This window comes from Trachypithecus francoisi, unplaced genomic scaffold, assembly GCF_009764315.1.
Source record: "Trachypithecus francoisi isolate TF-2019V2 unplaced genomic scaffold, Tfra_2.0 Lachesis_group2, whole genome shotgun sequence".
Taxonomy (NCBI): domain Eukaryota; kingdom Metazoa; phylum Chordata; class Mammalia; order Primates; family Cercopithecidae; genus Trachypithecus; species Trachypithecus francoisi.
Genome location: NW_022681465.1, coordinates 152128432 through 152142016, shown reverse-complemented (window position 1 = coordinate 152142016; position 13585 = coordinate 152128432). Strand labels below are relative to the sequence as shown.

The window sequence follows — 13585 nt, the reverse complement described above, 5'->3', positions numbered from 1 at the left end:
TCATTATTGTGTATATGAGATGTACTTGTATCGTTCATAATATATTTTTTTTATTATGTGTAGAAAGATTTTAAAAACTTAACTAACGTGCAGCAATTTCCAGTGAACCTGTACTTGGACATCAGGTAGTGAGTCTATTCGTGGTCACTAGCACTGTCTCCTAAACTTGTAAGAGGTCTGAAGCTATTCTTTGATTTTTGCTAGTGCTGTTAACTTATGTAGACCTGTTAAAAAGCAGAGCAACACAATTATAGTTATCCTACTGAGCCATGGATTCTGAGTTTTGTTTTAAAAGTGAAAGCCAAGTTGGTGTATGTAAAGGATTTCCATGTAGCTGTGGTGCTAGTTATTACTGGCTACATTATATGCTAAGTGTATTTGTGTTCCCCAAGTGTACAAGCCTTCTATCAAAAGTATGTTCTATAACTCATATATTCAAGGTGTAGGGTATGAAAATGCAAAGTTTAGGAGAGCACTTTACCAAGCTGGTGTCCTCCAAACTGAAATTGTTTGTAACGATAGTCTTTTACAGGTTTTCATTTAAAGATGTTTGTGTGCTTTTAATTGACAACTAACTTCTTGCTGCTGTATAGTAAAATATTAATATATTTTTATCATTAAACTGCTGCATGACTATCATCTTTGAGTGAAGAGAAAATGTTATAAAAAGATGCCTTAAACAGTACATTTTGGTTTGGAATTCTGTAGAAAGTATTTTGGTAAAAAAAAAAAAAAAAAAAAGGGTCTTGTGTGACAGAGAGTTCTGGGGATGGAATTGTTTCTTGGCAAATCCAGCCATATAGATCTAACTGCTGTATGTATAAGACACCACCTGTAGGAGCGGGAAGGTATCAGTGCTTCTCATATTGTAAAGCATTGGCCTAGGAGGGCAAACAGTTGTCTTTTTGAAGGATTTTTTTTCTGCTGGTTCTTTGGGTTTTGATTTGATATTTTTATGCTCCCTGGTTGAGTGTGTTGTCTTCGTTACTGAGATCTACTGTATGTGTTGAATAACAAGCTATTTTCATTGTACTGTGCATTTTCCCATTAAATTGTTTGCTTTTAATATTCATACAATGTTAAATATGAGGTGACCGTACAGTAGTTAGGAGTTTCTTTACTTACAAAATCACTGGAAATGATTAAATTGCTTTTCCCCCTCCCTAGAGGTGCATTTTTCTTATTTCCATATAGTAAAGTTGAGCTTTTACAGTGCATAATGTGACATTTGGAATGCTTATCAACTGCATGTAAACATTAATAACCTGCACTTTTTTGTCTTAAGGTTTGTTGAGCTGTTTTGTTCACTGTACTTTAACTGTGATATGGAAAAGACTGCATTCTCTGTGCTGTTACTAATTAGGAAAGAGAATTGCTTTGATTTTGTCTCTTGTTTACTATAGCTTCTTAAAGTTAAGCCTTGTACTACAGGTTGTTGGAGTACTCCTAGATCACTGTTTCATAGTAGCCAGCAATAAGTAGTGCAAGTCAACAAAAACACAGCAAACTTAGGCAAAGTGTCCTTTCTTTGAGATGTGAGTTCTTTCATGAGGTTTTCTTTAGGGCCAGAGTTACCTAAAGTGAAGCCTTTCTTACCTATAGACTTCAGATTCTGCTTGGAATCCCACCGGCTCAAGAAGCACATGTATTGTGCAGTTGTCTTTACACTAAAACAGTTGAATACAATCTTACTACGATTTTGAAACCAGTGTCTGATTTATGGTCAGTGGGTTTAAAAAGAAATCCACATGCAGATCTTTTAAGACTTAAAAAGTGATCGTAGAAAAGACTAAGTGACTGTAAAGATGCTCTTTTTTTAAGCATCTCACTTTACCTCCCCAAGCACCCTCCCAAACCTTGTCTTCCCTCTCCTGTTTCATCCTTTCCCTACCCTACCCTCCCAGGTGCTCGGTACTTTACCAAGGTTCTATATATCAGTGTTTTATGTTAGAATTTTTCCTTGTTTTTATTTTACTAGTTGGTAAACCCTGTTTGTGCTGAAACAAATAAGGAAGTGGTATGTTTGACCATATGTGTTATTCATAGAAAACAGTATGATCAAATGTGCCAAAAACAAGCAAACAAAACTTAATTCCTGAGAAGTATGCCTTATTTTTATTGATCTGCTTTGTCTTACAGTTAAGGTCCAAGAGCTTGGTTAAACTGTATTATTTGCCTAAGTATAAAAGAAAACTTGAACTGCATTGCAATATTGAAGTTCTTTAAAATGAGAGACACTGTCAAGTAATTTAATCCAGAGATCAGCCACCAGATTTGAAATGCTCATGTATGTGTGTGTGTTTGAAGTTGTTTTTTTCTTTTAAATCACCAATTTTTTTAAGCTACTTTTTATTTGTGCCTCCTATTTATCATGCTGATGTTCGAAGCAGCAGTCATCCAGCCACAGAGGGAGCTAAAGTTAACTAACCAGAACTGTAGAAATCATTATACATGCCTTTGACAACAAAGGAAGTTCATAAGAAAAGCCATGTCGGCTTTTCCTCTACTAGATACACATTGGAGGTAGATGAATATTTGCCAAATGGAAAAAAAGACAATGCTAGTCAGGAAAGACAAACTGTTTTCCAGCTTCTCAAAAAGCCATGGAGAGTAGAAACCAAAACCAACAGGGAAATAAAAAACCTTGAAAGTCTCACTTTCTAGTTGTCCCATGCAGGGGTTGAAATTTGATTCAAAGCGGAAAGTATATTATGTTTTTTTAGGCCTTCACATCTAGAGATGGATAACTTCCAATATGATTTTTCAGGTAATAGAGAAAGCTGCTAGTAATTTTAACCCCTGCCTAGAGGAGACAGATAATTTCATTTGGGAGCAAATACTTATTGCCTTGAAAAGTAGCACTGTAATAGCCTATGATAATTAGTTGTAGAATAACCTTTATCCCTTTCAAACTATGCAAATTATTAAATAAGTGTAAATTAGGATTCAATTAAAGATAGTTGGTTATATTGCAATCAGATGGCATTCACAAACTTAACTGGAGCATATACAAATAAAATCTATAAGTCTAAGTTTTGTATGCTAACAGAAAGATATAATTTAGCTACCTATTCTAAAAATGGTGAATATTATTAATATTGTATAATAGAACTGGGAAGACTGCCTCCTTTTTTGAAGAGAGATTAAGGATTTTTATAATTGTTTTTCATCAAATTTTAATATTTTTGTCAAATTTTTAGGTATTTAATTTGTAAAACAGTTTGCTTTGTACTGGCATACAGAAAATAGGGTATTGATTTTAAACTTTTTGAAGCCAAGTGATCAAGTACATTTGTAATAAAAGTCAATGGATCTATATCAGTTGTACTCACTGTTTTCATTTCTTATTAATATAGGGATGCTGTACTTTTTCTTCAGGAAAACTGAATTAAATTTGGGTGGAAGGGAGGGGAAAAGATAAATCCGTTGATAATGAGAATCTGGGTGGGTATCATGGCCCAAGCACTTTATATCATTTTTTAAGTCATTTAAGATTTGATATATTTTAAAAGATACTGTGTCAACTTTTTTCTTCCTATTATGTAACTTGATGTTTGGGGGGATTATCTCATTCATTTTTGTTTGTGTGCTTTTAACATTTTGTGTTTTGGCCCTGTTGAAACTTTCTAAACACATTTTTCTTTTATGACATTTTGGGTTATCTGCTATCCCTGTGACCCTACCGTACGGGCATGATTATTTTTATCTTCCACACATGGTTCACCTTCTTGTCTACAATATTCCCGTTCATTTTTTCAGGTTATATATACACACACATTTCCAAATAATTTTAGAATGGGGCTATCTGAAATTGATGCTCTAGTAGCTTTCATAGCTCCACAATTCATTTTATTTTACATGTGAACATAATTTTAAGATTTTCTTCACCATAAAAAGTGAGATACCAAGTCTAATGACTTTTTTCCCTTTTTAAAATCTTTTGAGTATCAGAATGAGATCTTGCTGTCTACGTAAAAGGATGCTAAAACAAGAGTATCTATAGCAACTTAAGTTTGGAATAGTTGGTGATAACTCTGAGTATAACGTTTATAGTTTATTATCCCTAAATTTGAATATCTTCATAATTTGGAGAGATATATACACACACACATATATGTATATATGCATTGTGTGTGTGCATATGTATATAGATACATCTCCTTGAGAGTGAAGTAAGTAGGAGAGAGAATTTATTGGAATTGCTTACATAAATAAATTCACCAAAGTTATTTGTGTAGATTTGTTAAAGGGTGTCAATTTTTAAATCACACTATTTCTGTTTTCTTCATTGCATATTAACCAAGTTTTGGCCATTCATAAGTATGCTATAAATCTAAAGTGATCACTGCTATTCACGAATTAATTATTTTAAAGTCTTCTTTACAGAATTAGTGATATATTTTTTAAGAAAAGCTGATTTTAATATTAATATTTAAGAAGTTAATTGATCCTAAAACAAAACCTAAATTTAAGGCATAGGCCATTTGACACGTTCTTTTTGGACAGAAATTTGATTATTACAGGCTAAGTGAAAATAAGCCAGAATTAGCATGAGTCAGGTAGAATTTCATGATACAAGAACAACCAGATGAAAAAAGAAATAGATTGGTTTCAAGCCAGTGAATCTGCTAAGCTAACTACCAAGTTTTGGTGTTGAATGGTCCAGGCAATTTATGTCTTAGGAAAGCCGAGTGTGGCAAAGGTCACTTGTTAACATTTTTCTTAACAAGAATGTCATAACTACTCATTCATTTTTATTTTGTCCCCATGTTTGGTATTTGTTTTGTTTTGTGTTTTTCCTTCTGATGTCCTTTGCTTTTGTGGAAAATTGTCCTGTTGATAGGCAGAAACATGGTGGTGATCCTCTATGTAAAATACAGTTGCTTCTTCCACATCAGAAGTATTTCACTCATTTTGGAATCACAAGATTTTCATGTTTTCATAAATACACAGATTGTTTTGATAATTATTAGCAATTAGCTTATTTTGTAACATTAGATGGAAAAAATTTTTTGGCTAAAGAGTTTAATTTTCTTGATTTTGGTTCCACTTTAATAATTCAAGAGGCCTCCAAGTTCAGGGACAAGTCCTTATATTCTAGAATTGTGAAAAACATGGAAATACTCTCATTAGTGTGTGTTTTGGTCTAAGGTAGGTTAACACAGAAGGATCCTAGGAGGATTTAAGAAAATATGTCCTTATCGTGAAGTGGCAGTTAAAGTTATGGGACAGGTGAATTACCTATTCATCTTGACTAGCTCAAACAGTGGTGGCCATCAGCTAATGACTTATCAGACACATGTTGAGTTTGGGTCAAACTCCCATTCAGCTGGAGCAGATTGGCAATTTTCAATGCAAGTAGTTGTTGGTGGCACTTGACCTACCTCCTTACCATGTACATCTGGCATCTTCTCTCTCCTATCCTTTTTCTTTGTTTCTCTCTCCTTTTTTATTATTGCTGTAGGCCTGCCAGTGGCACTCAAGCTTACTTCTTCAGAGAGAAGTAAAGAAATTTCTGACTCCTGCCTTAGAACTTAGCTAACTGATGATCCAGAACAATTTCAGTATTATGAGGTAACTGGGCAGTTTTTTTCCGATTGCTATTTTCCCCATGGTCTTAAACTGGCAGTTTGAAGGTATCTAAATTAATGTTAAGAAACTTGTGAACTGAAGAGAGTAAGAAGTATGTGTATTTTAGGTAAGTTACTGGGAACTGAGACTTACTGGTTTGGAAATTGGAGAGTAGGACGAGGAGAGCTGTTTAATGTGTTTGTGGATGGGGGTTTGAGAGGTATATAGGGAATGGTTTGGAAGTAAAGTGGGAGGAATTTTTTCTAGAGGTAGGAAAAGGTACTATGATGGAATCTGAATGAGAGTTATTCGCTAAGGAAATGAAGTTGATCTTCACTAAGGAAGTTTCAATAAAGCCAGAGAAAATGGGTCCCTCATTGATTATGAGAGAATTGTTAGTTACTATAGCTAGAGTTATGATAATGATGATGCATTATACAAGTCTGTTTTCATGTATAGGATGTCTGCTTTTCTGGGACAAATTAAGTAGCACAATAGTGGAATGACAGCTTTTCTGGTCAAGGCAAGTGGGTGCTGGGGAGTTATTATTTTGAGGAAAAGAAAATAAAATTTCAAGCTTTTCACAGTTACTCTTTTTAAACTATCAGAAATATTTATCACACATATTATCTGTTTTCTTGGGCTCTTGTTACAGTGTAGTTTACCTTTACTTTTCAAATGGTCCTTAGATCAAATTATTTGATTTTGTACTCCACAAAGACACATATTATTCCTTGCTTTTATAGAACTTTGAGACTTTGGCCCACACAAATTCCTTAGAAGAAGACAACCAGGTAAAAACACTAACTTGCAATTTTAGGTATCTTTTTTATTTCTTTCACATTTGCAACCATAGCAACCATTTAACCTTGTGGACCTTATGAGGTCCTCAATAATACTGTATTTCTAAAATTAGACAACATAGCCCCCAAACTCATGTTTCGGTTTCCCCACTTTCTCTCTTACTTTAAAATTGTATTTTCCCAAGAGTTCAGTGGTGGCAAATGTTAATTAAATAAGTTAGTACATTTTGGAGGTTCTTATGTCCTTTGTAGGGAAGCTGATAGTGTTTAGATTTCTTTTCCCATTATTCCAGTAGTGTTTTAAATTATTTAAGATAAAGAATTACTATAATGTTTGTTTATAAGTTACATAATTCAAGTACGTTTGGATTAACTCTTTGTTGTCGAATTTAGTACGGATTTATTCCTGGTGATTTGGACAGATTACTTTGAAGTTTCATTTTACTCACATCTCTGTACGTTAGTGATAAAAATCTCTTTTAAAAATAGCAAAAAAGTGGTTCTGATTTTGTACTTTGAAGGTAATTTTTCTTTTTTACAAATGTCAAGTTCATTAACAATAGCAGGATTATTTTTACTATAGCTTATTTTGTAGAGTTGGCACTTTAGTATAATTTTCACATTTTATTGTGTCAGATTTTAAATTATAATAGTTATATACTATAACTCATTAAGTCAATGCAGAGCCTTCTTAAATAGCCTCTCCCTTAGAAATTTGTTTAAAAAGAAGAGAATCCCCAAACCTGTGTCAAGAACTAGTGATTTAAATGACTGTGAGACAAGTCTTTGAAAGGCTTCCTTAAGTCTAGTCAGTGGAGATAAATGATAGCCCATTTCCATGCTGCATATAGTTGTTAGGGTTTATAAAGTTGTCAATGTGTAAAAGTGCAAAAGCAGGAAAGACTAAAGTTGCCTGTAAAATTTCTAGTTTTCATTATTTGCACTATTTATCTTTGCACTTGATTTTTTGAAAGTTAAGGCTAGTCACTTTCACTTTTGTTTCTAGTCTTTTCTAATTTCTTGCAGAATTATGTTTTCAATATCCCACCCAAAGCAAAAATTATATGCAATTAAATATACTTTATAAGGCCAAGAAAATATTTCTTACTGTTAGCTGTATAAAACAAAAATTTGTTTTGATAAAATTTTTAATATGGGCCTTTATTTGCCAATAAAATCCTTTGTAAATGTGAGCTTTATTAAACTGTTTAAATAGACAAGGTTAAAACTTAGGATAGGAAATATATATGTGTGTATATGAAATGATGTCTTTGAGTTTTAACTTCTAGCCTGAGATGGCCTGGATTTGGTGTGTTAGTTTGTTTCACTGAAGTCAGTGAGGTATGAGTCTAGCTGGGTACATGCTTAAAAAGCTGGAAGTGAAGTGGGTGGCAAGTGGCAGCTCCCTCTTTCATGTAGTTTTCCATAATGTTCATATAGTTTCCTCATGGTCTAAGTGTTATAACTGGTTTTGAAGTTGTTATATTGAATATTCCTTTTTGGAATTCAGGGTTGAATCACTTTGAGGGGGAAGGGAAGCAAAGACAAGAGACTTTATTTTAACCAGATGCGGTCTTACGATCTCAAAGATGTGCTCTAGAAAGAAAATAACAAAAAGTGTACCTGTGAACATATTTTTTGTCTTGGTGATATTATGCAACAGTGTTCAGAATTGCAAAAAAATTTTTTTAATTGATAGTTATATCAATGGAACAGAGATACGTGTTTTTGGCTAAAATTATTTTTTGAAAGTTATTTGGTTATTTCATTTTATATTCCCTTTCTCATAGCTTTGTACACACCTCATACTTAAAACCAAGTGAGAGGCCTCTTTTCAGATCTGGTTTATTTTTGGAATGCCTGAGTGTGTTTCCGGATGGGGGGTGGTGGTGGTGTTTTACTTTTTGACATGCTCTTAGCATGTTTTGCTAGCCATTCTGGGTCTTATGTTTGCAAATTCTGTTGAACAGTGATGTATTTGAAATGAGAAAGTCCTCTATAACATAGTGTGAATGTTTGTGGCCAGTTCAATTGTGGAACCTTATGGCTTTGTTTTTACTTTGGATAGAAGTTTAACTTCCATCGTTCAGATTTTAGGTTTATCTAGTGAAATTGTGCCAGGTAGTTGTCTAAATATGGACCAATTTTGGCAAATGAAGGTTAATAAGTGTATATTTGATTCTAGATAATCCTTTACTCAAAATCATAAGTTAAAGATTCACATCATTAAGAGTTATCTAACTTTTATGTTGTCAAATCTTTAAATGTGGATGATATTCAGCATTCTATGTATGAATTTCCTTTAGGAAAAGAGAAAAATTCAGTCTCTGAACCTTTTCTTGGAGACGAAATTTACCACATATCAAAAACGAAAAAAATTTAGAAAGTGATTTGATTGTTTTTTAATGGAGTTTAACCAGCTTAATTAATGATTTTTCCCAGTTTGAAGCACTTATTTTCCCAATGTGAATAAAGGGAAAAGATCAGCAATTTGTCCCTGGCCTTTTTCGAGGCCATTTTTAGTTTTCTGCTCCCATTTCCCAGTCCTGGTATAAAATGAATTACGGGTATCCCTCTAAGTCCCTATAACCCTTTTTGGGGGTCACAGATACCTTTGATCATCTGATGAAAGTGTGATGGATCCTCTACCCAGGAAAAAAAAAATGCACATACCTGAATAATTTTGCATACAACCTCAGGGGCATCACACATCTTCTGAAACCCAAGTTAAAGATCTCTGCTCTAAGTAAATTATAGAGAGTTTTAGTGCAAATCGTTGATAAAATTAGGAACCAACTATTGGCTTAAAACCTTTCATATTGGAATTATTGTTAGATGGTGGCCCCTACTAGCAAAATGTGACGTTGCAACCAGCTTCGTTAGACATTATAACATCCAGAGAGAAGGGAAAAAGAAGCAAAGTTCTGAAAGCTATTTATAAGGAGTCAGGGCATCTCTAGACATGGGAGCCATTCCTGGTTCAAGGCAGGGGTCAGGGTGCCTGACAATTTCTAGCAGGGTAGAGTTTGATAAACCACAATGCTCAGGATGCCAAGGGGTTAGCCATTATCTTAACCCCTTCCTCACCAAAAGATTTTAGTTTTGTCTGTTGGGAAACAAGATGTCACTAGGGAAAAAAAGATTTGCCTTACAACTTTGCTGGAATACATCAGTTTGGTGACGTTGGGACACTAGTGTTATTTTTGAGAAGGCGCATAAAACCAAAGTAAATTATTCTCTATGTAGAACATTTATTTACTAGTAACATTTGTTTGGGTGTATTCGCTTTGACAATTTTTACCAGTAAATATTGGTTTTATTTAAAACTGGGAATCCAGTTTGATACATAGGATAGTTGATATATCTGTTCTTTCCCCCATGTAAAGAATAGTTAAAAGATTTATGCATACTTTTTACTTTTCTCTCTTAATGCCAGGGGGTGGGGAGGGTGGGTGGGGGAAAGATCTTTGAGTCTACAACTGACGAAATGTCTTCTTCAAATTAAAAAAATTGAGAAGCAGCACTTTAAGTCTAACTCTACACCATTTTATTGCATGTATTAGTTTTAATAATGATTTTTGGTGCATGCCTTTGGGCTTATTCAAAAGTGTACAATAGGAAAGTATATTTCCTTTCTTAGAAAGGAGATGTTTTCTACTTTGCAACATGTGATTACAAAAATCTTCCTCTGTGGGAAGATTAACCATGTATTGAACTACTGAAAAGTATATATTTTTAGATATACAGAAGGAATCTACATGGAGCAGCATTCAGACCTATATAGAAGTCATAGCATTCTGTATAGGACCAAAAAGGAAATAACATTAAACACTTAAACAGACTTTGTTGGGTAGAAATACCTTTAGATCTTGCATTTACTTCCAAAAGGAAAAAATGCCACAGAAGTTTGCTGAAAACTTTTGTCATTTGAATTTTCTCTGTCAGTGTATTTAGCCCAAATACAACAGCTTTGGGTTAGCACACACATAAGAATCAAAAAAACAAAGCTAACTAAATAAATCAGTCTGGTTTGCCAATCCAGCTTGACTGAAATAAGTAAACTAATCACTTGCAACATGAAAAACTGTCCAACTCCTCTAAGGTTCTGACAAAATAACCTTGGCTGATGTGGGAAGACTCCCACTTCAATTTCTGACCTGACAGTGAAGATTCATGCTTGACATGATTTCATACTTGACAGTGTCTGTTTAAGGAGCTATGGTACAGTTTGCTAATTCAATCCCAGATACCTGTTGATTACCTGTGAGATCTAGAGTCCAAAGTAGCCAGCAGCCATATCCCTGAGTGCTCTGTGCCCATCAGATATCTTAAAGTAAGCAGGGTTGGGACAGGTCACAGCTTGGATGATTGACCTCAGGTGCAGTAGACAGCCCCAGATTCAAGAATTGTATCTGCTTTCTTGGCAGTCGTCATAGAACTAATGTCCCATACTGTGTTACTTACTGTAGATGCTCTCTTTTAGAGGAGGCCCAGAGCACACATCCTAATCGCTAGTGGTACTCAGAGAGGGGGTGCTAACTCTGATGCCCTGGCCAAATTCCAGTTTAGGGATGTGGGTCTTCTTCTTGTCATTCTAATTGGAAATGTGCATCACTTCCCATTTTTCTTATTGATCTCAGTGCAAACTACACTAGTCTCTTTCTTTGCCCTGGTCCCAAGTCTCTGAGATGCTGGTGTGTATTATATGGGCTAAGTTCACGCGTTATCCTAAGGCACAAGAGTTGAGGAATGGGTGAGTTTGGTGTCAGAGTGCCTTGTGGTTGGAGAGTGGACTCTTGTGATGCTTTGGGGATGAAATTGGCCCTCTTTTAGCATAAGTCGGGGAGTGTGCACTGGCTGGAGGCTTCCAGAGGCTTCCAGCCATGAGGTGTGAGCTGAAACCAATTTTTCCTCTTTCCTTATAGCATGTTGAGAAAATCTGTTGGGTTTTCAGCAGTCAGGGAAGGCCGGAGTTCTGCTTTAATCTGGGTAACTGAGGCTAATGTGAGCAAGACTTTGGTTAATTAACTGGGTTCTCAGATGCCACAGACTCCGTGAGAAGTCACCATTATTTTCAATGGTTGTGATAGAATTTCCCCCTAGTAGCCATTATTTTAAGATTATATTGCAGAGTTGCTTTATTTTGAGCTTTTCGTGTATACACAATCCCAAACTGGAAGAAATTTTAAAAAAAGGAATCCTGCTGTGAAAGGTATATATTACTCTAGATTTTTCTTACTGTAAATATTGTAAGATTGTAATACTGTCAATATTTTATTAACCAACAAATGTTAATCTATGTGAAATCAGACTTATTTTAAATGTGCTTCTTATTTACTGTGTGTGGTCCCTGTTGCTGACAGTATTAAGTTATATTCTGATGTAAGATTAACTTTATTAAAGAATGTAAACATTAATGTTTCCTTATGGGAAAACAAATAAAGTATAAAGAAGACAATTCTTTTCATTGAAATATACTGTGTATTTACACTTGCTAGACCCAGCACCACTTATAAATTTAGTACACTGTTCAGAATTTTAGTTAACACAGCTGACATGGTTGTGCTCTGTTTGAAAGTCTAAGAATAGGTATTGTTGGAATATACAGTTTGTATTTGTCTGCTGTTAATCATAATCTTGAAATTTCTAATCAAGTTTGTAAAATTTTTATAGTGAAACATTTTAATGACAATTTAAAAATTTATCTTCTCTAAAGAATGATCAAAACAATATCCTTTCAGAAATAGAATTGTTCTTTAATATCTTTCCAAAATGACTTTGGTTAAATGGACCAGATGTATATTAGTTAAAATTTAGGACTAAGTTGTTGATATTCTTTGAGTTTACAAGTTAATCCTTATTGGAGATGTGCCAATATACAGTTAGAATATCATTAATTTGCACTGTTTGGGGACCCCATTTAAGAATGCTGAATTTTGCCAACTAAGAAGTAAGCAAATGCAATTTAAAAAGTAAATTTGAGCATTCTGTATTAAATATGTGCAGTTATTATCACATGAAGAAACGCAGTGTGTCGGGCTGTAATATTACCATATTTGCTGTCATGTTCTCCCATCTAAGTGCTGGGAACTCACCATGTGGAAACCAAGCAAACGTGTTGTGCATCAGCCGGCTTGAGTTTGTTCAATATCAAAGCTGAAAACTAGCGAGGTCTGCTGTACTGCTTATTGAAGTATTGTGATTATTTTAGGCATTGATTCTTACAAAATATATACTGTAACAGTATACTTTGTACAGATTTAAATTTTATTTGAAAAAATGAAATAAAGTAGGCAAAAAATAAAGATGTTTATTTTTCATGTGACTGTATAATCAGATCAGTCTTTTGTTTCAGTGCTTTTTGGGGGAAGGGGTCTGGTTGCGATCTTGGATTTTTTTTTTTTTTTTTTTTTTTTGATAGGTGGAAACCGTTTTTAGGACTCAGTAGCAGGTATACTTGCCTGTTACTTATGATCATTAATCGACTACAAGCATTAAAAGTGCTCTCATACTAGAGAACTCTATCTTCTGTTTTATTTTACGATAGGTTTGCTTATTTTTAAAAATTTTATGTGAATGGCCTCCCTATCCTGGCATATTGGGTCATTTAAAAAATTCTCTGGTGGTATGACAATTAACCTAGCCATCATGTTGAAGAGAAGGAAAACCTTTTCCCATAGATCATGCTCCATTCTCATGGTAGGTTTTTTGTTTCCTGTCAGTTACAATTAAAAAAATTTATCATGGATACCTACTACTTATATATACTTATTGGGTACATGTAACATTTTGAAACAAGCGTACAATGTAATGGTTAAATCAGGATGATTGGGGTATCCATCATCTGAAGTATGTATCATTTCTTTGTGTTAGGAACATTCTAATTCCACTCTTAGTTATTTGAAATATCTAATATATTATTTTTAATAGTTGCCCTATTATGCTGTTGAACACTTAGAAAATAGAGGTTGCGGTTTAAAATCTCTTTCAAAACTGTTTTTCTAGTGAGTGGAATGGCAGACAGTGAATGAAGCTACCAATAAAAACAAGACACAGGAGCCATCCCTCAGGATAGTATTATGGGGCCTTCTAGAAGAGTAGATTATCTGGCCACAAGAACCACCCATTTTGACCTCTAACTTAAAAACCAACAAAGGCCTCAGAAGCCTCAGGTATATATTTTCCTCAACCTTTTTAAGTAGAGTTTGAAG

The 13585-nt window shown here is 34.3% G+C and overlaps 2 protein-coding genes across 2 annotated transcripts in view; both read left to right on the top strand.

The window, feature by feature from the left end:
* Nucleotides 1–12679, top strand: part of PURA (purine rich element binding protein A) — a 14665-nt gene extending 1986 nt beyond the window's left edge. Inside the window, exon 1 of the mRNA XM_033181028.1 lies at nucleotides 1–12679. This exon is cut by the window's left edge and continues 1986 nt beyond it. The gene's annotated coding sequence lies outside the window, so the exon portion shown is untranslated.
* Nucleotides 9839–12694, top strand: IGIP (IgA inducing protein). Its single transcript, XM_033181029.1, has one exon. It carries the CDS (start codon nucleotides 12373–12375, stop codon nucleotides 12532–12534), a length of 162 nt encoding a protein of 53 aa, XP_033036920.1. The 5' UTR covers nucleotides 9839–12372; the 3' UTR covers nucleotides 12535–12694.
* The last annotated feature ends 891 nt before the right edge of the window (nucleotides 12695–13585 follow it).